At 40.8% G+C, this 25,093-nt stretch overlaps 1 protein-coding gene across 4 annotated transcripts in view; it reads right to left on the reverse strand.

The window, feature by feature from the left end:
• LOC141801688 (MAM domain-containing glycosylphosphatidylinositol anchor protein 2) overlaps positions 1-25,093 on the reverse strand; it is a 259,025-nt gene that overhangs the window by 228,462 nt on the left and 5,470 nt on the right. For all 4 annotated transcript variants that reach the window (XM_074684831.1, XM_074684830.1, XM_074684833.1 and 1 more), the window contains exon 2: positions 9,608-10,653. In XM_074684831.1, coding sequence (XP_074540932.1) covers positions 9,608-9,680 — 73 coding nt within the window. In that variant the 5' untranslated portion in view covers positions 9,681-10,653. The remainder of the gene's footprint in view (positions 1-9,607; positions 10,654-25,093) is intronic.

The following is a 25,093-nucleotide window of genomic DNA, read 5'->3' on the forward strand; positions in this document are numbered from 1 at the left end:
AAAGCCCCCCTCTTCCCTCCACACAGCAATCTCATCTGCTCTCGTGCACAATTGTAAGGCCGCTACGAGGAGCTTGCATTTTTGCAATCACTTCACATTTGTTTCAGCGATTGATTTCCTGGCATCTGAGGGGAAGGAGAGAATGAGCGAGTGGATAGGCAGCGAAGGAGGGATGGAGGGAGGGAGAGGAGGAGCGAGGCAACAGGGAAGTCGGAAGATGTGCAATGCCAGGCTCACATACTATCACCATGACAACAGACATCACTTCACAGGAGCAGCACTTAGGATGCCTGTGTGGGCTGAAGTGACATAGTTGAAGGTTGGCATTAGCCTCTTGCGGGTGCCACAACGTACAAAATCTCCCCGGGGTTGCTTCTTTTGCTTTATTTCCTCCACGGTGACGCTGAAAGGCACCCTGTTGCTTGTGTCAGCTACCTAGTGGGACTGCTGGTGATTTGTACTTCATGTGTGTAAATGTGGGTGCTGCCAGTTTGGCTTAATAAAGACAATTCAACTGACTGAAAGGCGTAGGGGGGAGACAAGAGGAGACATTCATATTCAATGAGCCCCTTTCATGTGGTGCGTCACTTTGAAGCGGGGCAGCATGTATAATTCTCTGTGATTTGAAGCTATGCCAATCATGAAAACGATAACTTTTGGTACAGAAACACACCACAGGCACTGAAAAAAATCAATTTTGGCAGTTTACTCTGCATTCATTAAGAAAAATCTGCAACACTTGAACAGATTATATAATTGATGTGTTTCAATGCTAAACTAATGAGTCATCAATGACTCATCCCCATCTAATGCATGCATTAATGGCTTACATAAAACACACTACATATTAATAAATGATCAGGTTTATTTTAGGTTTTGGAACCTTTTAAATCTCCAATTTATAAGGGTAGTTGTTGAGAAGTGCATTATTAGCATTTAATTGTGTTTGCTTTAAAGCAGGTAAATGTACATAAGCTCTATTTCTCTGCCTCCCTTCAAGCTAAAATGTGTTTGTTGGTTTACTCTTCCTGCATAAAATATAAACCTAGCCAAAGGGATTTGGGTTTTCTCTTATCAGTATAGAGCATGTGCTGCTACATGTCTCGCTCTGGCTCCATATCTTAAATACAGTGTACAGTATTAAAAAGCTGGCCAAAATACATTACATGCAAACAGCCCCACAGCAGAATAAAAGCGTGAATTCCTGACAAATTGGTGAGTGACAAGGCACTGGAGTACGCAAAACACTCCCAGAGAGTTTCATTGTGGAAAGACACAGAAAATGTCTTATGTTAATAAAAGAGGGGTTATAAATTAGGAGGAAAATGTAAAACTCAAAGTGAAACACAAAGCAGAGCTCTGATTCAAATGAGGGGATCATGCTTAAGCCTGTGGGCTTTACACTCTATTGTCTTAATTATAATTCTCATTTTTCCTCACTAAGACTTTACCCCAGAAATTAAGTCTTGCAGCGACCGCAAACATGGAAAGGATTTAAATCTCCAAATATTCATGCTACATAATTTGCACTGATCCAACACAGGGTGGGGTTATAATTAAGTGTTTAATTTTGGAGAGTTTGTGCCTCTTCTTGCTGTTGGTAAAGACATTCTTTATGGAACTTTTGCATTAGTATTTCATTTTAATCTGACTTTTATTAACAAAATTTCAAAGGAAAAAAATTACCTTTTACTCCACTAAACCTGTTGATTCAAATCAAACTGCAAGGACAAACATAACTGTGAAAGTATTCTTCCATATTATGACTCTCACCATTAAGTCTGTTGAATAATGCCATGCTAAAGTCTGTGGACCACAGAAATCCTCACCTGACAGAACAACAGTCATCCTGAGTGAAGTCAAAACTTTAAGAGCTCCCTCTGCTGACTCACTGCAGAATAGGTCATAAAGCCACTTCCATTAAAACAGATGGAACATGGATCAATGGACATACCTATATGCAGGATTTCCCCCAAAAAATAAATGTCAACTTTCGCAGGAACGATCTTGCAAATACATGTGTGTCAGTGTCTGTGTCTGCCTCAAACCCACTCCTCTGCCTGTATGTTGATGTTTTGGTAGTAACAAAACATGTCTGGACAGAGAGTAGCTGTGGTCACCGTAGCCAATTACAGATTGCGCTCAGAGAAGCTAGGATAGTGGAAGTAGAAAGAAAAACACAACCAAAGTGAAACACCAAACAGATATATATATTTTTTTAGACAAGGGTGAAGCTTGGCTCAACATTCACTTGCTTTCAGGCACTTGGATACTAGCATGGGATGTTGAGAAATGCGAGTTAAATTTCTACTGAGCAGGTATGTGTCAAATACCTGTGATTAGCTTGTGCTAGCATGCCAAGTCAGGAGCAGGACTCATGGGTCCCTCCCATGTAAAAACGTGATGCTAGGTGGCTTGGCTAGTGAGTGTGTTTATGTAGTTACAGCCAGATGCTGTGGGTGATTTTAGTGCAAGAGTATATTTCTGTGAATAGCTATGTTTAAATTATTTGATGTAATTTATCATGATATTTATCAGCTTGTTTGATTTTACAGAGATGATTGATTCACTGCTCTGTAGACAAATGTGTGCTCCTGCTTTGATCTTTACTCGGTTATCAGAGTCAATAAAGAACCATGATGGGAACATACATAGTAACACAGGAGTCTGTGGACTCTCCACGGCTATGAGCATCCACCTCAAATCAAGAGACAAACCTATTGTGCTGTGCAGTCTCTAAGTGAAATGTGTGTTCTGGCTAGAGGAAGAGGTGTGACGTCAGTTCTGAGGCCCCACCAGCCAGGTCAGTCATGAGTGTGCTTTGACTCCACCCGTTCAATACGTCAGCACCAATCAAGGCAGTACTTTAGCCTCACATCCCTCAGTGGAAGAGACAGGGACACTGTGACAAAGTGGTATACAGTCAACACCTCACCCAAAAGGTGCAACAACACCAGTCTGGGAGTAAGGAACACTTGCTGTAGAGGACCTAAAGGGCTAAGCAGTCTCTTTTTTCTAGCTGAGGTAGAAAAGGTTTTTTTTAAGCCCCTTAAGCACAAACTTCCAGCAAGAGTCATTGTAAGCATCTTGCTGTTTGGCACCATAACTCTATACGGTTTAGTAAGTCACTGTCTTGCAACTCTATTTTTTTGTATTTTATTTTTATAATGATTATTCAATCCCCTAGCAATTCTAAGACTATAGAAGTATCAGTAAGATGTCTTGCTCCAACAGCCTGGATTTTGCTTGAGGAAAATTTAGCTTTGAGTGAGCTAAACTTTTAAAATGTTTCTAAAAGCAGCTCGTAGATACATTGACTGATAACTTTGTGCTTATGTGATCCAGAATATGCTCAAATATATATATATTTTTTTTTTTGCTTGTTGTAACTTTGTCAGAATGTGTCTTTTTAAAGAGATTTGTTCAATCTTCATAATATTTTCCTGGTTAAATCAAATTTAAATAAATGAAAAGAAATCTTTTAATTGGCCTCATCTTTTAAATGGAAACCAAATTGATTGGATACTTCAAATAAACTGATATTCAATCAAAAGATTTCCATCTCCTTTACTTTAGAAAACTTAGTTTGTTGGTTATTAAGGCAATTCCAAAATATTTAATAATCACATTTTACTGTTCCTTGTGCAATCATAGAGCGATAACAAGAGCAGATTAGTTTGAAGAAAATAAAAGCCATTTGAAAGTAGACATGTTGTGAGAACAAAATCCAACTACAGAAGTAACATATGACTGTATATTTTTATTGTGTCATAGTTTGGCTGCTTTTGAATACTTCTGTTTCTTTATCAATTTATTTATTCAAATGGAAATAAACATAGTTATGATGGTGTCAGTGATGCAATGCTAATTTGAGTCTTATGCCAAAGATCTCTGTCAGCTCTGAGTCTCACATCTGTTGACCAGTTTGGCTTCTTTAACAAAGATAAGGTTTCAGTAATTTATTGGAGTTGACCATGTGTCTGTCAAAATGAGGATATTAACACTATAACTAGAAACAAAATCAGTACAGATAAAAACCCTACAGCTTTATAAAGTAATATCAGCAGAACCGAAGTTGACATTTAAGATTTAAATCTTGTTTTTAATGATCTGGATGATGAATGGCCACTTCATAACGGTGTCAGCAGACAAAGGAAAAAACGCAGCTCTAGTTCAGAGGAGGAAGCACCTGAACAAGACTTCAACAAAAGCACAAAATTACTTTTGATTACAAACAAACCGGGGCAAGGGGGCGGGTCCAGTCATGCACCAGAACAGGACTTAATGAATGAGTGGGTACAAGATCATTAGCGGCAGCTCTGTCCTCAGCACCGAACAGAGCACGACAGGTAACTCACAGTTTGGGGACGTTGGCCTATCAGCCAGCCAGGCTTCAATAACTGTCTTTGGGCTGCAGTGGGGATTTGGCCTTGAATGATCCAGAGCCAAATTGTGTTCATGAACTTATCCAAATCCTCAGTAGAAATATTATAACTGTACATACAAGAGGAAGTCACTCCTGTCTGAGTGTTTAACATGAAACACAACTTTATTTTTGCTTTGAACTTAACATAGAAAAAGTTTAGACATTTTCCTACTAAGAAACATTGCAGAAGTTGACAATACTTTTAATAACCCTACAGCTTACAGCTGCATAATGTATATCCCTTGCTGCCAAACTGAAGTCAACTACATCTTTCAAAATACTTAGGCAAATACTAAGGCAAAACTCAGAGTGGCTTCTGTCTGTTAAAAAGTGCAGTATCACAAATACACACCTCGCATGATGAGGTGACATATGGCCTCTAGGACGTAAACAGGAAGTCACATAGGCGCATTTAGAGAGCACTGCGATGGTGTCACAGGTGTGTGTGTGTGTGTGTGTATATGAGTGAGACATATGACTCAGCCTGGGATAACGGCTTCATCTCTCCTGTGACTGATGGGGAGCTCTCCAGAGTGACAGAGAGTAACCCCGATGATGTCACACTGATGCATCAGGATTATCTTGGTTTGGACTTTAAGATTACCCGAGATTTACAACTTGGAGCATGCACTACAGAGCAGAATCAAGACGTTTGATGGATGTGAGAGTTCCAGGCAGGAAGAGTTAAAGAAAATTCTACTTGTTGCATTATGGGAAATGTAGGATTCAGGTTTCAGAAATTTTGACCCAAATCAAGATACAAAGAAAATTTGTGGACTCTATTGCTCCTATTATTTTTTAACTATTTGACAAAGGATAATTTAACTCATGCTAGGGTATGACAGAGCCAGTATTTGGGGTCCGTTCCTCTCATTTTCAACTCTTAAACTTTAGCTTTTTTAAACCACACAATGTGAGGATACTGCAGATTCTGTTTCCAATTAGAACCATCAGACATGTTGATCTGCTTTGTTTCTGTCAATTTATTGATCAACCTAACGTGTTTTCATCCAAGCTCATTGAGCACAGATGGTTTGATACAAGCATCTTGGACATACAAGGGTATTTTTTTTGCAAATTCTCCAGTTGGGATCAAAAGCCTCTGTTTATTCCCACCTTACACATGCTTAACCATGTGGGTATAGGCCTAGAAATGTAGGTAGATGAGGCTATCCAGCTTAGGGTAGATTACAACATGTACACAGAACATGAGCTCTGGTATTGGAGAGGGAGGTCTTGCATTGTTTTGCTAATCTACAGCACTCAAAGCTCAACCCAAACCAAACTGTTGTGGTCTTTCCAGAGAGACATGAAGAGTAGTTTCTCTAAGTATATTTTATTGCCACACACTGGTTCAGATTACATCTAGCTAACTAATCTCATGCAGACACTGAATGGTGCCGTGATTGACGGTGAGATGGCGAGGGCTGGGAAATTGTCAGTGAGGATTCTCAGTTAGGAAATTGTTGTATTATGATAACTCCCTGATGTACTATATTTAGTCTTAAGTTGAGAGAGTTTTATAACTGATTGACGAAGTTCACCACCCCGAGAAGTGGCTGTTTCTGTTTCTCTTTAATTGCTCTGTATCTGAGTATTACAGAAAAATTGCCGAAGATTAGCCAAAGAACAAGAAGCACAACAGGAGTGCGACAGACTTTAAGTTGGAACATTGTCTCAGTGGTGTTTATCAGAGCCGGTTTCAGGACTCAGCCCAAAGAGAACTGACACTCTGTATGATTGAGTTGGTGCTATATGAAGCCCCACCCAGGGGTACGCTGTAATCCTCCATGTGCACCTCACACTGCATGGAATTACTTCTGCCGGGCCGAATATCCCCCGTTCAATTCTGACTGAAGCATATATAGAGCTGAGGTCAATCTGTTGATCGCATCCCCAGGGAGAGACTGGCAAAAAAGAGAGACAGGGAGGGGAAAGACAGGCAGGCAGGGAGACTTCGAGCAGGAGGGAGGAGGAGATAGAGTTATCCGTAGTCTCATTACGGTGGGAAATGTGAGGGTCCCGATCCAAGGGAATGATGAAGGACTCTGTGGAGGAGGCCTCTGAGAACCAACAAAGGCTGCTTTAGTTTCACTGGCAGAATGCATTTGCATAGCTTAGAAGCCAGAGCGTCTGAACCGGGGCTCATGAAAAGAAACCCCAGCAATTGGTTGGACTTCAATGCAAACGAGAGGGAGGGAGCAAGCGATGGAGAGAGAGAGAGAGAGAGGTGGAAAGAGAAGCGGGGACTTTTTATTTCCACTAGAATAACACAAAAATCAGATCAGGAGCATCTGCACATACTATAGAGGTAGTTGATGACTGACTTTGATGAAAAAGGAACGTGTAGAAGGCCTTAAAAGCAGAGGAACATCTCTATGCTATGACAGGAATCATGTCTTGTAACCATCTGATAAGCAGTGAGCATGCACACGAACTGAGAACATTTCCATGCTATGTAAGAGCTTCAGTTCTCTGTGCTGTTAGAGCAGTACCTAACCAATGACGATGAGCACAGGTCGAAGTAACAGAGCAATCTCCTGGAGAAAGGTAGGTGTGTTGGGTGAAAGTGATGAGAAGGGGGAGAAACACTTAGAGGAGCAAGAAAAGAAGAGAAAAGGACAACGAAGAGAGTAGTAGAGAGAAAGCTGATCGGATGTTGTACTCAGAGTGGTGTCTCTCTTGGCCTGGAGTCATGGAGGGATGACTAGCCTTCATCAATCCTCTTTAATGACTCTGGCAGCACCACTTAACACAGTAGTGTGTGATTTCTTCATTACTACATCAAGAGTCCACTATTTGGACAGCCAGCGATGGCGCATACTGGTGCACTGAAATTAGAAATAATCAGCAAAAGTTTCATTTCCTCAAACTGTCCAATCCATCTGTTGTACTGGGGTCATTTGGAAAATAGAAGTGGAAAGTGTTATCAGACTGAAACAGACTCTGGAAGCTACAACTGCAGGTTGACAGGTTGGCAGTAGAGTTTACTGAAGGGAAAAAAAAGGATATTCTGAACTTCATGAGCTCAGATTTCAAAGATTTTACAAGAGCAAAAATCGCAGCTCTTACCCTCTATAAAACCCTTTGTTAGAATCTCCCACTCAAAAGTTTCAGCCACATTTCAGGTTCTCCTTTTGCAGCCCTTATATTACTTGATCACACACCCACTGCCTTTCACCTGTAGTGAACCAAACTCCATTTCCTTCACCTCTCCCTCCTTCACGTGTCATAACCTTTGCTGAATACAACAGGAAAGGCAGCGCAAGAAGCATACCAATGTTTTGCCACCATCAATAATAAATGTTGACTTTTGAACCTTGTCAATAGATTTCCATTCAAAGCAGCTCCCTGGTGAAACATGCTTTAAACATGAGGAACAAAAAAGGCAGATTCACAGAAATGTGATCTTCACAGTTTGAGTCCATAAGCTTCTCCCTGCCTAAAGAAGCATTGCCTGTTTCCAGCACCAGTATGTACGGCAGCAGGGGGAAAGGCAAAATACGTGAAAACCCTCCCTATAGCAAAGCTACATAGGTGAAAAACTGGAAGGATGTGACTGTGCTTAAGGGAGTTTTCTCTCTGCACAGCATACAAGCGCAAACATTGACAGTTAAATGCTCAAACAACTCCATCTGCTACATCTGCCTCTCTCCTTGTTCCTCCAATCCACACATGCTGCTTCTGCTATATGGCAACTCCACATCAAGCATTATGGGACATGATTCCCTCTAATGAGCTTGCATCTTCGTCTACATGTATGTGCGCCGCAGCGTGGACAGCTTGCTCAGACTCAAGAATCCGCAGCTTTTGATCTGACATTCATGTGATCAGTTTTGATGTTTAGCATCACGCACGTCTCTGCTGAATAAATGAACTTACTGGAGATGCTGATGCAGTGGATGAGGAGATTGACAATCATTTCTTGAGACATCAATATTTGATGAGTGGTTGTGCCCTCGGGCTGAAAGCGTAGCTGAACATTACAAACAAACCAGCAAACAAATCGCACACTGCTTCTGAGAGTTCTGAGCTTTAAAGATCGGATAAAAACTGATGTTAAAATATCTCTGCAACAGGTGTTAGAGGCTGATCTATGGTAACTCTGCGCATATATGAGCAGCCATGCAGCAGCAGCCTTGACATCTGCTGTGATTTATTATCCCATTCACCCCCTCCCTCTACGGCAAAAAGGGAATAGATAAAAACCCCAGCACATCATTGGTCAGGTGCAGCAGCATGACATGCTCACAGTAACCTTTCATTGCTACATCATCTCTGCACACACTCACACACACAAACACACACAGCTGCAATGATCTTTTTTAGTGCTTGGTAACAACCTCTGATTCAACCCACCACCATCCAACATCTCAACTTGACCTCACATTCTCCTCAGGTTTTGGTTACTGCCGGCAGGTCAAGGCCGAGCAGCTCAAGGTTTCCCCTCCATGTCCCGGCGTTAGTGCACACAAATCATTATTTCTGCCCCACACTACAGCTGCTGGCTGCTGCGAGGATGACGACTCATATGAGGCATCATCTATGCCACTGGTTGCACAAGCAGACAGGGGAGAAGACAGGAATGTGTGCTTGTCATTTGTAAGAGTGTGTGTAAGGGAGGGAGAGAGGAGGGACACAGAGAGAGGCTCAGACAGATAGAAATAAAGAAGAGGTAGGCGCCAGATGATGGTTAATAATGTCTGTGCATACCAAATGCCACAGCTGAACAGATTACAGTCCTAATGACATTTAAAGCTAAGCTTGGACTAATGTAAGACAAATGCTATGTCGACCTTTCCAGTGGTGAAAAAGAAATAACATGTGCGCAAGTAACTAGACCTGGGAACCCAACAGCTTCTGGTGTAATAACCTATGAAAGAACCAGACTAAATTTAGCCTCCTCATAGACTGTGATGGTTGATGGATTGGATGAGAGAAGAGAGCTGTGCATGATTGGCTGCACATGTGATTTGCTGTATAACCTCAGGGTCGCTGGCAACATTTGGAGCCCCTCACTCAGACACGGCATCAAACATGGATCAGCACCCTTACATGGATTAATGGAGCATGCTTTCTTCTTGTTTTGGGGTAATAAGTGATCACTCAGGAGCCAACACTGTTTTACAAGGTCATGATCACGTCTGCTTTTCAGCAGGATACAAATTGCAGACAACTCACCGTACACTCCCTGGCAACGGATGCCGTCCACGATGAGCGCCAGCAGCCCCCAAACACAGATAATTAGATCCATCCTCTCACGTTAATCTCTGCATATCCAGCGCTCAATGGTAAGAAGTCCTTTCCGGGGCGGTGCAACTGAGGTGCACGGAGACAACACTGATCCAAATCAACACATCGATTAATTAAAGTCGTCAGTGGAATGGTATTTATGCTCGTATGAGAGAAACGCACTCAAGTAGTGATAGTTGTGTTGTCCGCTGCCATGGAGTCAGAGCGCAAAGCGCTCCCGTCGCAGCTACGACGCCGGAGGATGCGGGGAGTGGGCTGCAGAGAGCCCGGCCTTACAGCAAGCAGAAACCTCTCCTCGGATCCAGGTGGGTGTCCTCCTTTGACACAGTGTGTGTCTCCACTTTAACGAAGCCCCCTGAGGCGCCAAACAGACTGGGCACCCCGGTACTGTCGATTACAGGCTGATGGAGCCTCGGTACCCGCGTGCATAGCCCCTCAAATCCAGCTGTGGTCAGGGCTCGCGCTGTGAATGCAGCTCCTGCTGCTGCTGCGTTGACTTCCTGCTACTGAACGAAGCCATCACCTCCGCTTCACAAAAACACCCAACAAATTCTCACCGTTTTACCCTTACGGGAGTCTGGAGTCGGCTGTTGTGGTGGTTCGTGCGCTCACACAGTCACATCACGACTGCACCTCGACGCCGCGCGCCCGACTCATCTCTCCCAGTGGCGATGACAGAGGGGAGGGTCCAGCGGCGGATGGTTTCTTCACGGCTCCTCGGTGATGTCCGCTGTTGTCTCGGCGTTGTGAGGGCACTTTGTAATGAATTCACGCGACGATGGGAGCCGGATGTGCCCACCGTGGCGCCAGTTGAGCATCAGTCACGTTGCGCAATACGTGCTACGGAAAAGCGAGTGGCACCGCAAACCGGTCTGTGGCTACGTCAAGAGGTGCGTGGCTTCAAGCGCTCATCTGTATGGGAGGCTTCGCTCAGCGTCAGGAAAGAAAGGCATGAGAGTCGCAGCTGCTGGATGCTGAGAGAGACAGAGAGGGAGGGAGGGAGAGAGAAAGAGAGATGGCACCATTGGAATTCCGGAGATCGAGCTTTGACAGACCTTTGCAATCAACACCAAACACACAGTCTCTCCTCCTGTCTGCTCATGTTCCACCGTGCCTCCTTTATCAGACAGACAGGATGAGCTGCTGTCTGTCATGTAACATTCATCTGCTACATCACATTTCTTTGGTTTGAAACAGGGAGATGTCTGTGTTAGTCAGCCCCAGCAAACACTGCTGTTTCTGCTGCCAAGGCCTACCTGTTTTTGCAACATTTTTTTGAATCACACAGCCCTGAATTTTAATAGTCTCAGCTTGGTGGTTTTTAAACGGAGTCCATGTTTATCCTCAGGGTCCTGCTGGAAATTCCGAGGAGCTTCTTCATCCATCCATCCATCTATCTATCCATTTATTCATTCATTCATTCATTCATTCATTCATCCATTCATTTTTCATACCGCTTACCCTGTGCAGGGTCGCGTGTGGCAGGGGCCTATCCCAGCTGTCCCAGGCAGGGTACACCCTGGACTGGTCGCCAGTCAGTCAGTCGCAGGGCTGACACATAGACAACCTTTCATGCACACACTCACACCTACAGACAATTTAGAGTGGCCAGTTAACCTGTCGAGCATGCACATGCACATGCACAGGGAGAACATGCAAACTCCACACAGAAAGGCCCACTGGACCAGCTGGTGACCTTAGTCCTGCAGCACTAACTGTTATGCCACCATGCAGCCCAGGGCTTCTTCAAAATGTGAAAATATGTCTCATCATGCAAGCAAAATCCCTTTTAAAAACACCAAAGAACCTCAACTCTGATCAAAATGTTTACCTCACTATCATCCTGAAAGCACATCCTGATGGCAGTTTTGTGCTGCACATATAAACTTTGTTTCACATCTTGCTACAGTGTTTCTTCTGCCAATACTAGACAGATCCTCAAGTTGGACTGAAGTAGTTTCCTAGCAACAAAACTCAATTTAAACTGTTTTACTTATCTTTCCCTGTAAGAGGAAAGAATGTGTTTTTGTGCAAATGAGTCTGAATATAATATGATTCAAGATGAAACCAAAATTTAAAAAACCCAGGGAAGAGTTACATAGATGCCATTTAATGGTTGATTTAAAGTTGTTGTATTAGCCTACTGACAGTATTTTTAAAATGAATACAAGTTTAAAAGCATAACAAGATTAATGGATGCAGTATTTGCTGGTATTTTGTCACTCAAATTGAAGCAGAAAGTTTGGCAGTCAGATCAGCTTCTCCTCAAAACTGTAAGAACATGACGACTAATTCATCAAGTCTTGGGTGGTAATTTTACTTTCAGTTATGTTTTCAAAATTGTGAAAAAGGAATATATTTGAAAAGACAACCACTATGTTTGAAAGGCCTCATCTCTTCAGACAGCTGGAAATCAGCTGGAGGAGTGATGCTGGAGCTACAGTGGGTGTGTTGGCGCCCTCTACAGGATTTATTTGATGAATCCATTACCATGCAGTCACCAGGGGTTGGACCCAGTTTGTGACCAGACTCTAATTTTGATTGCATGAGCTGATTGTTGAAATTGGAAATGAAGATGACATCATGAGTATTTAATTGCCCTGTGAGATTTCCATCGTTATGACTCAGCTGATAAGTCAATATCTGATCCTGCGATATGGACCTCAGTATAAGACTGAGGGGTAAAATGGATTTGGGGGAGTTAATATTTTATATATGCTATTCTAAATTTAATTTTAAGGATCTTAATGATTAATCTTTCATGCTGTCATTAGTGCAGTGCCCTTGAACACTGGAGTGGTGCAGTGAAGATAGAAACTGTAATATTTAACATGTCTCAGATCTCATTTTCTGCATATAACCGGCTTCACTTTATCTCAAGGTGTGTGAAGTTGAGAGCTCTGCAGATATATCATCTCTGTGGCTCAGGATGTTTAACTATCTGTCTCATCAGTCTCTCCGTGTGGGAGTATATGAGTCAGTTTTAGCAGGAAAAAGTGGTCTTTCTATTACCAGACAAATAATGGAAGGCTACATTTGACAAGTTATTTAATACCAGTGGTCCACTTGAACTCGGCCTCTTTTGAAACAACTTGCTGCCTGAGGCCATAGAAGCTGTGGAGCTTGTGTTGTCTGTTTTATTATGTGAAAATTCTTGATACAATAGGATTCATACCCACTAAAGCTCCCTGACAAGGTGAAAATGAATCAATACTTGTGTAAACAGGCTTTCTGTAGTATTAGGGGAAAGTTTAGCAGTTTGGACATGAATATTAGTCAAGTGTTCTGATTAGTATGGAAATGTGATTTTCTTATGGACTGCAAATAAGAAGTGGAGGCCTCCTGGTTTTACCTAAAGTAGAGCCAATGAGGAAGTGCTTTAAATATGCATTCTGCATAATGGCCAGCTGAAGGCAACTCCACTGATGATCAAGTTTAGCCAGACTTTTTGAAACCAGATGGAAAAATTACCCATTTTCGAACAATTTTAAAGAATTAGTCATTAGTTTGTGTGTACACCATAGACTGTAAAAAAAAATGGACATAATCTTGCTTGACTTGAAGTGAGGTTGCCACAAAACTGCTCTCCCTAGTGGCTGGCTGCAGTATAGGTCAAAAAATCTGGCTCCCCAGCCATTCCAGATGGGCTGTCAAACTTTGAAAAATTAAAACCTCTTATAGAAATGTTTCTCACGTCTGATTGTTGAGGTGATTTGAATATATTATTTGGCTGCCTTGTATTAAAGTCCTCTTTTTTCATAAAAAGGTTCGTTTTCATTAGTTACAGTATGAGAGGTTAAAAATGGGGCTGATGTTTAACGAGGATTGACAGCTACCGTCCTTTTTTTCGGGGATTATGAAATATGTCGGGAGGGAGAGCCAAGAAGAGATTAGACTCTTATTATTATTTTTGTCACCCAGCTACGCTCAGATTCTCCCAGAGTCCCTCACAGTCTCTACTGCGCAGACTCTGGTTGCACAACTGCTACCAATGGCTGCACCTGTGATGGGGGTATTTTGGCTTCAAAACCTTACAATGTTAAATGGTGGAGTCATACTATCCACTCTATGTGCAGTCAAAGGTGTACACACATAAGCCGCGTTTCCACCAAGCAGTCCGGGTCGGTTCGTCTCGGTACGGTGCGCTTTTAGCGGCGTTTCCACTGACTCATCCCGGGACGGATCCCTAAAAACCGAGACGAGCCGTCCCACTTTTTTGGGACCCTTTCGTATGGGTGCCAGACTGAACCGATCCGCTCTCGGGAGGTGGAGCAACACACTGCAGACGGTTGATTGGTCAAAAGAATCGTCACTTACCCCGACAGCGGCTGCATTTCTCCTGGTGGCACACAGACTTCTCTGAAACGAAGCTTGATTGCACTTTGTAACAGAGAGCTACATGAAAATCACAGAGAGGACGAAATGCTGCATGTCTTCCATCCGTGCTCTTTGTTTACTGTGTCGCGTTTTCTTCTTTGTTGGATTTAACAGCGGGGTAAGCTGCTACGGCGTCGGGCTACTGTTTACCAGCTGCGGCTTCCAGCATCCGGCTTACACGCCGCCCACCACAAGAGGGCACAGTTTGCTGTGGAAACGCAAACGGGATGAGACTTAACTGTCCCAAACCGTACTGAACCGTACTGAACCGACCCGTACTGCTTGGTGGAAACGCAGCTTTACACACCCACACATTTATGTGTGTAAAAATGTCTTAAAAAGTAATCCAGCAGAGAGGCAACATATAAATCCCTTAAGACGATTGTTCAAATAAAAAAAAAAATGTTTGTCCATAATCACACATAAGTACATAAAAACATATGAGCAGGAGGCCACAGGGGGCGCTTAGATTGTACCTCCTCATCGGTCTTTTATGTATGCCTCTGCTCTCAGCTTCTCTTTCTCTCACTCTCACGGCCTCCCTTCAGTTTTCCAGGTTGAGTATAAAGGACCCTTTCTATCAAGAATGTCTATAGCGTCTTTTGTGCACTGACATTGCAAGGGATGCAATTATGAAGCCTTGTGTGATTACAGAGTCTGCATGAAGCATCGTAAGGGGATTATATATATAATATACCCTCTCCACTATTGTGCTTAGAGGTGTATGACATTTCACTAAATGTATTCAGTCATACAGTCCACAAGGTGTTAGATATGCAATGAAACAAGACAATTTGGCATTTGGGAAACCTCTCTGGGCTTTATAGTCAAACCCAGCAGACCCAGCTAATGCCACAGTAAAAATATAAGACCAGGCTCAGCCAAGGAGGACTGCATGTATCTCTGCTTGCCTATCTATGAGAGGGTGATGGCACCGGTGCATCAGTCTGCTCTGGGTGGAAATAAGTAGATATCAAAAGGAACAACATGTTCTATATGTAGAGTCAAAAAGAAGCAGTTTGCCACCTGTGGAAAGAGTTCTACCTACACATGAAGTGCAAAGCTTACAGCCATTTTTTTTCTTAAGATATTTAAATTATCCACATCAGTTTCAACAGCAGCATCTAAAGCGTATGATTGCTTTAAATGTCTCTCTGATGAACTGAGAGACTTATCCTGGGGGAATTACAAGACAGAGGAAACACAGGCGTTTGAATTCAAAGAATCTTAATGCTGCTATTACCTTTCATCTGTATAACCTAAATCTTAAAGCATACTGCTCACATCCACAATATTCAGGGTATACACAGTCATACGAGAATGAAATACTGACAATCACATTGAAATATTTAACATGTCTAACTACATGCATTTATTCACATTAAACTAAAAGACACAGTCAAGCATCCCCCAACATGCTCCAGGGTTGACAAATGTTTCACCTAGAAAATAGGTCACCTCAGAGCTGGCAGACAATTTTAGAAGGGGTGAAATGTAAAAGTGGGCAGATGATTTAGTTACAGTGTGTCATGATTCGTTTATGGCGCAGTAATGCCTTCACATGGCTTATTTGAGTCCAGCTGGAGTTTAAGTGATGGTGGGTGTCAGGGCAACAAATAGGACTTTTCACCTTTCTTTGCTGCAGATTAAAAACATAAAATTCTTACTGCACTACCTATTGTGATACAACATGTTACTTAATGCACACTTTTCCAGTTGGTTACCAAATACAGCAACCAATAATTCTCTTTTATGTAAATGGAACCTGAACAACATCTGTTGTAATGCTCTTCCATGCAGTTCCACACAAAAGAGCTTACTCCATCTATTTTTTTGTGTGTTTTCTGTGAAGAATAAAATCATCTTCTCTTTAGCATGGACAAGTGTAAAATCTCTCAGAAAGAGACAGGCTCAACTCTAAAAACAAAAGGCAATTCTGACAGGCATGACGTGTGTTTCTATTCTACAAATGCTCCCTCAGACACCAACGTTTTCCCTGGGTAGCTGCACTTTGACACGCTCAGTATTCACGGCAGCAAGGAGGCTGTCGGCAGTATTTACACACATAACTGGGGTGAAAAGGAGGTAGATTTCACAATGAGGTGCAGCGGTTCATGGCAGCCAGTACCAAGATGCCGTCAGAATCCAAAAACCCAAGCCCTTTGTGCTTTGTCCCTGGTGAGATATCAGTGCTGGTCCATAGAGTCTGAATTGTCATTGAATTCACAGAAGTGGGGTAAAGTCACCTCCATATCTGAAGCTTTGTAAAACTTTTCACCACCATGTCAAAAGTGTCAATCTCACAACTCTACCCTCAACACATAACCCATTCCAAAAGATTTTTGCACACAGCAGGACTTCTACAGGCATTCTCAAGCAGTACAATCTGATTAAATTATCCACTGATCAATGTGTTCCCTTGTCCATACTGTCATTAAGAAGAGCTGTCCATTTTTAACACAAGAGAACTTCCCATTAGCCTATTGATCACTTGCACTCCCAAGTGATTCCTTCCAACTCAGATTGATTCTGTCAGGGCTGTTTTGGTGAGGCAGCACAGCATTAACATGGCATGCTAATTAAGCTGTATGAACCCAGCCTACTTAGCTTATTAAACTGTCCTATACTTGATGTCCACTGCGGTTGCGGTTTCATCTGAAAACTTCATGAAGCTATAGCAGTGCATCTCAATAATTCAAATATAGTGGAAAAGTTTAATTGTTTAAGTAATTAATTTAAATCAAATGAAACATTTCTAGAGGCAGCACACTGGGTGAAAAAATTCAAGCATTTGTTTGCATTTTTATTTTGATTGTGATAATTAAGGCTAGCAAGAAAAGGAGAAGGAAAACCCTGAATGTAGTACCTCATAAAATTAGAGCACTGTAAACAAAAAGTTCGATATTTTAGATAAACAGTGTCACACTCTAATCAGCTTGTTAACTCGAAACACCTGCAGAATCAAGAGTCATGTGCTGAAAAATGACTGAAAGGCACAGGCAGAAGCAAACTGCTTATAAAGGCCTATCCTATGTTATCGACTTTGTAGGCTACCAACCTCTAGAAAAGCAAAGAAAATACAACACAGATAATTAATCACACTTATAAGTTTCAAAGATAGCTTTACACACCATTTTCATAAAAACAAAAAAAGAATGACACGTTTTGAAATTTGTGCTGGCATCATTCCAGAAGAGTCAGGGAGCATTTTTGATTTTGCTTTGAACATAATTTGCATTATTTTATAATAAAGCATATCAGAAAATTTCATAACATGAGAATTTAGAAACAATGGCTCCATGTGAACATAATAGTCAGCCTTATTGATAATACGTATAGCTCGTTTTTGCAGTTTTGTTATTGAATTTATGGTGGTTTTGAAGGTGGATCCCCACAATTCAGCACGCTAAGAAATATAGGAATCAATGAGTGGTAAATCAAATGCAAGGCCTTGGAATTTAATACATTTCTAGATTTATACAGGATTGCAAGTGATTGTGAGATTTTCCCTTTAATGTATTCAATGTGTTGTTTCCATGTTAGATTTTGATCAATGACAACCCCAAGGATTTTAGTCTCAGAAACTCTTTCAATGTCAACATTGCAGATTTTTAATTTAGCATTACAATCACTATCATTTAGATTCCCCCAAAACTTTTTTTTTTCTTAATATTTACAGATAATTTATTGGCATCAAACCAAGTTTTGAGATTTTCCAGCTCCATTTCTGCACAAGACAAAAGCTCATTTAAATTCTTACCAGAGCAAAACAAATTGGTATCATTGCCAAATATTACATATCTAAAAAACATTACTGGACATTACTGTATATCTGAGTGGAAGGAAAAAGTGTGGTAGAAAAAGATGCACAAGCAGCAGGACCAACCACAGCCTTGAGAGGACTGTCCAATAAAACCCATTCAATACCTTGGGAACTTAACCAAGAGCAAAGCTGGAGTTATAGCATCAAGAGCAACCACACACAAATGTATCAAGGAATTTGAAAACAACTGTCCGATCCTCATGTCAAACCACTCCTAGACTAGAGACAACTTCAGTGGCATCTTCCCTGTGCAAGTGGTCCAAAGTCCTCTTTTCAAACCAAAGTCGTTTTTAAATTAACATTTGGGAATCAAGGACCAATGGTCTGGAGGAAAAGTGTAATGGCACAAGATCCAAACTGCTTGGAGCTCAGGTTGGTTCACTGTTTTTTCTGAAGTCCATCGTCAATGTTGCAGTCTACCAATAAATACAAGAGCACTGCATACTTGCCTCTGCTAACAAGCTTTATGGAAATTTCATTTTATTTTCGAGCAGGACTTGGCACCTGCCCACACTGCCAAAAGAAACAAAAGCTGGTTTAGTGACTATTATATGTGCTTGATTGGCTAGCAAACTCCTGGACCCATGAGTGAGTTTATTGTCAAGAGAAAGATTAAAAACATCAATAAATACTGACAATTTGAAGGCTATTAAAGCAACCTGGGCCCATAACACATCAGCAGTATCACCTGCTGATGGTTTCCATGCCTCACTGCATGGATGCAATAATTGTGCAAATGGAGCTCCAACCAGCTATTGTGCACATATAAATGACCGGCAAAAGTCAATTTGCAGTTTTTTTCTGGCAAAAAGCCTATGTAGAATAGGTGATAAATGAATGTGGCTGGCAGAGCCATACCCTTTGTTCACTTTATTCTGTATGGTTTGTTACTCTTACTGACAACTGGAGGTCAGTAACATTTCATATTGTTCCTTTTCTTTTTTTGATTAAAAAGTGGAATCCACACGTTTACATATTTCAGTGGTTGAGCCGCAGATTTAGTCTTATTTACATTTTTGCACTTTATTTGTATGAAATTCATAGAAGAGAGGATTCATATTTATTTTTCGTATATTGTTACTTCCAGGCCTGCTGTTCAGCAGTGCTTCTTCCTTTTTCTGATTTTTTTAAGGTTATTAGTTTACAAGGCTTGAAGTTTAATTAATCAGTCAATATTCTGCAGTGACTGTAATAGTTAGATAAAGATGATTTATTTCTATCAATTCATGCATAAATTCATCTCACTTCATCATAACATGTGGCCTGGCCTACAGGGAAAAATTGTTGACATGTTGACCGTATCCTTTGTTGTGTTGATCATACTATAGAATGATTTATTGGTTGTGTTTAGTGAATACTGTAAAGATAAACCTTTTTAGATAATATATTTGGGGTTTTCAATAACTAACAGCCATAACCATCACAAGAAATACATGCTTGAAACATTTTACAGTTGGACAACTGAAATGAATCTTTATATATATATATATATATATATATATATATATATATATATATATATATATATATATATATATATATATATATATATATATATATTTCTAATTTTTGAGATGCACACATATACATATAAACAGAGCCAGAGTAAAGATAACCTAGAAAGGAAAAGAAACCCTTTCCCTGGCATCGTTATTGGAATATTACTGTCTAACTTAGGTTTCAGTATTCTACAAGTTATTACTGGCTATCGACCAACAGGTCTCAAATCTTATGATCCATTTGCCATCCTGTCCACCTCCCATCCTTGACATTTTGCTTTGTACCCCCTCATAAGGTTATTCATGCTCCTCACTCTCATATAAAGTTCTATTTGATCTTTATTGGAGCAGTAGTGTATGTGTGGTCAGCCGACAACCAAGAGAAGTAAGAGGCTGAAATTAGAGGTTTAAATTAAAAGGTCTGTTGGTTAGGTTGGTATTTATTTTCCTTTATTCTTGTCCAAAACAGGAGGATTGGTTTGACATGGAAATTAATTTTTAAATTGGTTGGAAAGTGCCAAGCTTTGTGCTTGCCAGATGTTATTTTAGGTGTTAAATGATGTCCTTGCCTTTTTTATTCGAGCTTCTACATTTCCCATCATTTGCCCATCCTCAGTAACTTTAACTCGGGATTAAAAGTTGTTGAGGGTCTATGTTTGTTGGTTAATGATCTCACGGGCGCTGCTTTTGACATATTCATTTAGAGAGCCAGAGTAACAGCACTGCTTTTGGGTTTGTGTAATTTGTCTTTCACCAGTCAGTGTTTGCAGGTAGTGCTATTTTTATCAGCAAGATCTAGATCCTCAAGATGTTGGACCAGAGACCACAGCACTCTGGTTTGTCATTAGTTTTCCTTGGAGGAAGAAGAAGAGGAACAGCAGGCACTGCACGTCAGTCAGGACCTCATAGGCATTTGATGGGCATCATTCAGAAAGGACTCGACATGGCATCCCTTGGTGCTTCTGATGATGCTGATGAACTTAGGCGGTATGGGGGAGTGTGCCATTAGTTTCTCACGGTTGTCACTGTAAAATGTCTCTCCAGCGTTAACAACATTCCACTCTATGGGTCACCCAATGAGGGTGTTCAAGGGGTGGAGTTGGTCACCACATGGTGACCTAATCAACACAGGTGTTTAACCACATTGCTCAAACACCATCTACTTGGTACTTGGCATCATTTATCATTTTGTCAGTATAGCAACAGACTGATAACATTTTACCTGAATACAGCTAATCAGAACTAAAACAATATATTTAATCTCAAAAGGTGAGCATTTTTCATTTATGATAGCCTCACATCTAGTGCCCCCATGGTCAGACAAAGAAAGAAAAAAGGATTGAATCTATGATAATAGCATCAAATTAGCTTTGTTTGTTTTTAATTCAAAATGGACCTTGCAGTGTTTTTTTTTTTTCTGCTCTTGTCATACAACAGCTCTGCAGTGTATTCCAAATGCTGCGTTAATCACAAATGCCATGATCCAAGCGAGTACAGACAGTTTCCCAATTTATAGCTCTTTGACTTCTTGGTGATTCCTGGTTTAGTATGCAGCTCTACTTGTCTCAGTGTCTGAGAATGTAATTATCCCTCTGTAAAGAAGGTAAAGTGAAGCCCAGGTTGGCCTCTTTGTCCTTGGCTGAACCAGGGCAGAAAAGGGGAAAATAAACCCCACAACATTTCTCACTGTGGGTACATTCATTACAGAGTACATGTTGCACTTAACAACAGTGTGTGACATTGTGGGGGTCTAGGGGGCTCTAAGACCCCTGAATTGACACAAGAGACCTTCTGAAAACCTGAACTGCAAACTTTTGGGGGTCTCTTGGGAAGTATTCATATAATCATTTTTCACTTGCCATTGTCGCTATAAATGCCATGTTTATTTTCATTAAGTATATTTTTTTACTGTAACTCCACTGGCTTCCCATCACATACAGTATACAGTTCAAAATACTGTTGCTCACTTACGAATAGTGATGTGCAGATTGATACTGAAATATTGATACTTCCGGTGCCAGCTCTCTGTGCTCTAAAATCTATTCTAAAACCATAATATTGATACTTTTGATACTTTAGTCATTTGAGGTAATATAAATCATTAACAGGAACAAATGATATGCTATTCAGTGAGAACTACTTTTTTTCCGCCTGGGTAAGTGTATGTGTAAGTGCAGCTACACGCTGTTCAGTCTGTCACTCATTCACTCAGTCTCAGCCTATATAGCTTGCCATTTGTACAGGACAGAATGGCAGAGCACAAAAGAAGTCATGTGTGGTGCTATTTTAGCTCCACACATGGCGCACAGCATTTATGATGAGGGGGACAGAGGAGGAGGAGAGCTCAGCGTCAGGTGCTGCTAGGGCGAGACAGACGTCTCTGGCTGAGCTCAGTGCTTCAGGCAGACATCATCAAGGTACACAGGGAAAAAATGTAGAGCTTTAAGAGTTGCTACGCACTTTTGCTGTTGTTCGAATTAATAGATATGGTTTTAAAATAAGTAACAAAGTAAATGCTTCAATAAATAGCTGCATGAGTTCACTTGAAGCAATAAAATGTGTATCAACGAGGTAATCTCACAAAAAAGTCTAGATTGATCCAGGTAAGGTTACCTAAAGAAGTGATCGTTTGAAGTGTATTGCTAACACAAGGTGTCATTAAACTACACTGAACAATTGCAATAAAAAAAGTGAATGTCAATCAATCAATCAATCTTTATTTGTATAGTGCCAAATCATAACAAATGTTATCTCAAGACACTTTACAAAAACATTTACAGGTCTAGACCCGTAAATGTTGATACAACTTTATGAGCAGAAATGTGAGTTAAGAAAAATATAAACTATAAAAGATGAATTAAAAAAACAACATTTTATATTTAATATACATCCATTATAATGTAAAACCTGTCTAATTTGCTTTAACTGTCGAATAAATAATTCAAAATGTTGACAAACTTGTCAATGCAGTACTTTGTTTTACATTTACCAGTCACATTACATGTATTAACACAAAGTATTGGTATCGCATCGGTATCACTGATACCAGCCTGAATTTTACTCAGTATCGGATCGGAAAGGAAATTGGTATCGAACATCAGTACTTACAAAACCATCCACAACCTTGTACCTCTGGGATCTCCTCCATGTCTCCACCCCTGTCCCTGTCCTCACACTAAAATCCTCTTCCTCCACCATGCTGTCCCCTGTGTCCATCTCTCTCTTCCATGGGAGGCAGGGTATTCAGCTGCTCGTCTCCACAGCTCTGAAATTGGCTCCCCCCCTGACCTCCACAACATTGACTGAGTCCCACTCTTCAAAACCCATCGCAAAACAAAACGGTTAAAATGCGCTTACTCTGTTCAATTCAATCCCTCCCTCATCTGTAGTTAGCAAACCATTGCAATCATTAAAGCACAAGAACCTTTTATGACATTCTACTTTTTGCTTCTTCGTTAGTTTATTTTTCATCATTCAACCCATGCTGCACAAACACCGAGTCAGCACAGCAGACAGGTGTCAGAGAGTTTGTAATGTTTGTATACACATAGGCGCACATTTAGCCATTGAAATCCCAAGTTGCAGCCTTTTGTGCAGTGACATGATTGAACTTTCTCAAATCACGATTGCATTTCAATTAATAGTGCAGCACTATTTTTTCAGTCATATATTTTATTGTATTTTTATATTTTTTTGTGTATTTTCAACTTTTGTAATTGGTGTCCTAGAGTTATATGGACGGCACCATTCAAATAAAATGATTATTTTTGTTATCATTATTAAGTTAGAGGGAAGCCTGTCCTATTTGGTTCTGAGCAGAGTTGTTCTGTGGTCGTGTAGCAGTTTGCAGTTTTGTTGATAATGATGCTTGACTTGGTGTGTGTTTGAAGTGCGTATATGCTTTGCTTGTGATCTTGTATACTGCATGCTGGGTAAGACTTCAGCCTGAGAATGGAGCATTAGTGAGGGTGGATCCCTGATTGAAGCTGGGTGTCTCACAAAAAAAAATCACATCACTGACTCCACCGAAAACAAGGTAGAACTACGTATGGGTTAGCATCTCAGATAACCTGAGATCAGCACTAAATCTTCTATAGTTAAACTCTTAGCACGCTAAGTGCTCTGAGCAATGACTGTTAGTAGCTTTAATGCACCACACATCCAGATAATAGCCTGTATCATGAGAAGGATACAATTTAAGTGCAACTATGTTCTTTAAATGCAGCAGATTGTGTGCCTGATTCTGTGTGAAAGCCTCATTGTGAATCCTCGTTATCTCTTGGAGCCATGGCAGGGCCAGTAGCAGTAGTAGAGAGCAATGAAGTGTGGGTAAAGTGTTGTGTGTGTGAATGAAATACAAATGCCACTCCATTCAGCAGGACCGAGTGTGCCATGGATATACACCCCGATGAAAAAGGGCCACAATCACTTTAGGCTGAGTTGTGAGCAAACAAATTAATTATTTATGAACAATGAATATTGCATATTGCTCTCAAAATTGTTGTTGCTTCTCCTTCATAAGCCAGCAGATTTGATTTACAGGGCTGGATGTTCACTTCCATGGAAGCTGAATTCTAATCACATTTTCTTCGTCAGCACACAGAGAGAGGGAGAAATAAGCCAACGAGCTGGGGATATTTATGACAGAAATGGTAAAAAAAATCTATAATTTATGAAGATATACGTTCTGAATTATTTACATCTAAATCTCTAGACAGGAACCATAAACATGGTCCCTCCACAGAACACTAAAAATACAGGGTATTCTTCAAAACTAGCTGTGTTTATGTGCCAATCATCACTGACCAATAAAAGTTTTTCCACCAGCAGCATCACCACACCATGCTGTTTTCACTCAGTGCTGCCTTCTGATGTGCCCACTTTCAAATGTAATGGAGTGGTCAAACAAAGCTTGAAACTGCTGCTGTGTGTCTATTTTGCACTGTGATTCACATGTAGGGAAATAATGGTTCCACCATCTGCTCACCCAGTTTTCCTTCAAATTGTCTTCTTTTGCTGTTTGTTTAAACCAAAAATGGAAAGGCACACCATCATTTATGCATGGCACGTATCCAATCTGGCTCCAAAAGTACCAAACACAATTTTGAAAATATGAGCAAACACAGAGGGCTGATATTTAAAGCTTTAGAGAACTCATTCACGCTGATTCAATCCACTTCTCTGTTTATAATGAAAAATGCTTCAGTAATAACAACACAAATCTAATGAAAATAACCTTTTTTAATGAGCTTTCCCTCTGTATGTCAGTACAACACTGATCTTACCGACAAAGCTTATCTCTCCATCTGTTCCTCTATCTCCTGTACCTGTTTGGGTCATGGGAGGATATTTGATTTTTCAGAGTACATCTCCTCTGGAGAAGCCTTAGAGGAGCAGGTCCCTGGTCTATTTCAGTGCTTAAACATATAGAATGACAACCACATTCACACTTACAAGCAATCATGAGTTTTCACCTCAGCTAACTTGAATGTGTCTGGGCTGTGGGAGAAAAACTGAGCAGCCAGAGGAAGCCCACACAGACACTCGGAGAACATGTGTTCTCTAGAATTACAAGCTCAAGCTGGCAACGGCAGTTTCAGACTTCAGGCTGGTGACATGTCCTTCCTACACTCGTTCTTTTGGAAAAGAAAAAAACAATGATATGAATCACAAAATAAATTTAAAAACGCTCCTGTTAAATTGTCAGAAAATACA

This window comes from Halichoeres trimaculatus, unplaced genomic scaffold (genome assembly GCF_033239565.1).
Source record: "Halichoeres trimaculatus isolate MK-OKI-2021-1 unplaced genomic scaffold, fHalTri1.1 fHalTri1_scaffold_13, whole genome shotgun sequence".
NCBI lineage: Eukaryota > Metazoa > Chordata > Actinopteri > Labriformes > Labridae > Halichoeres > Halichoeres trimaculatus.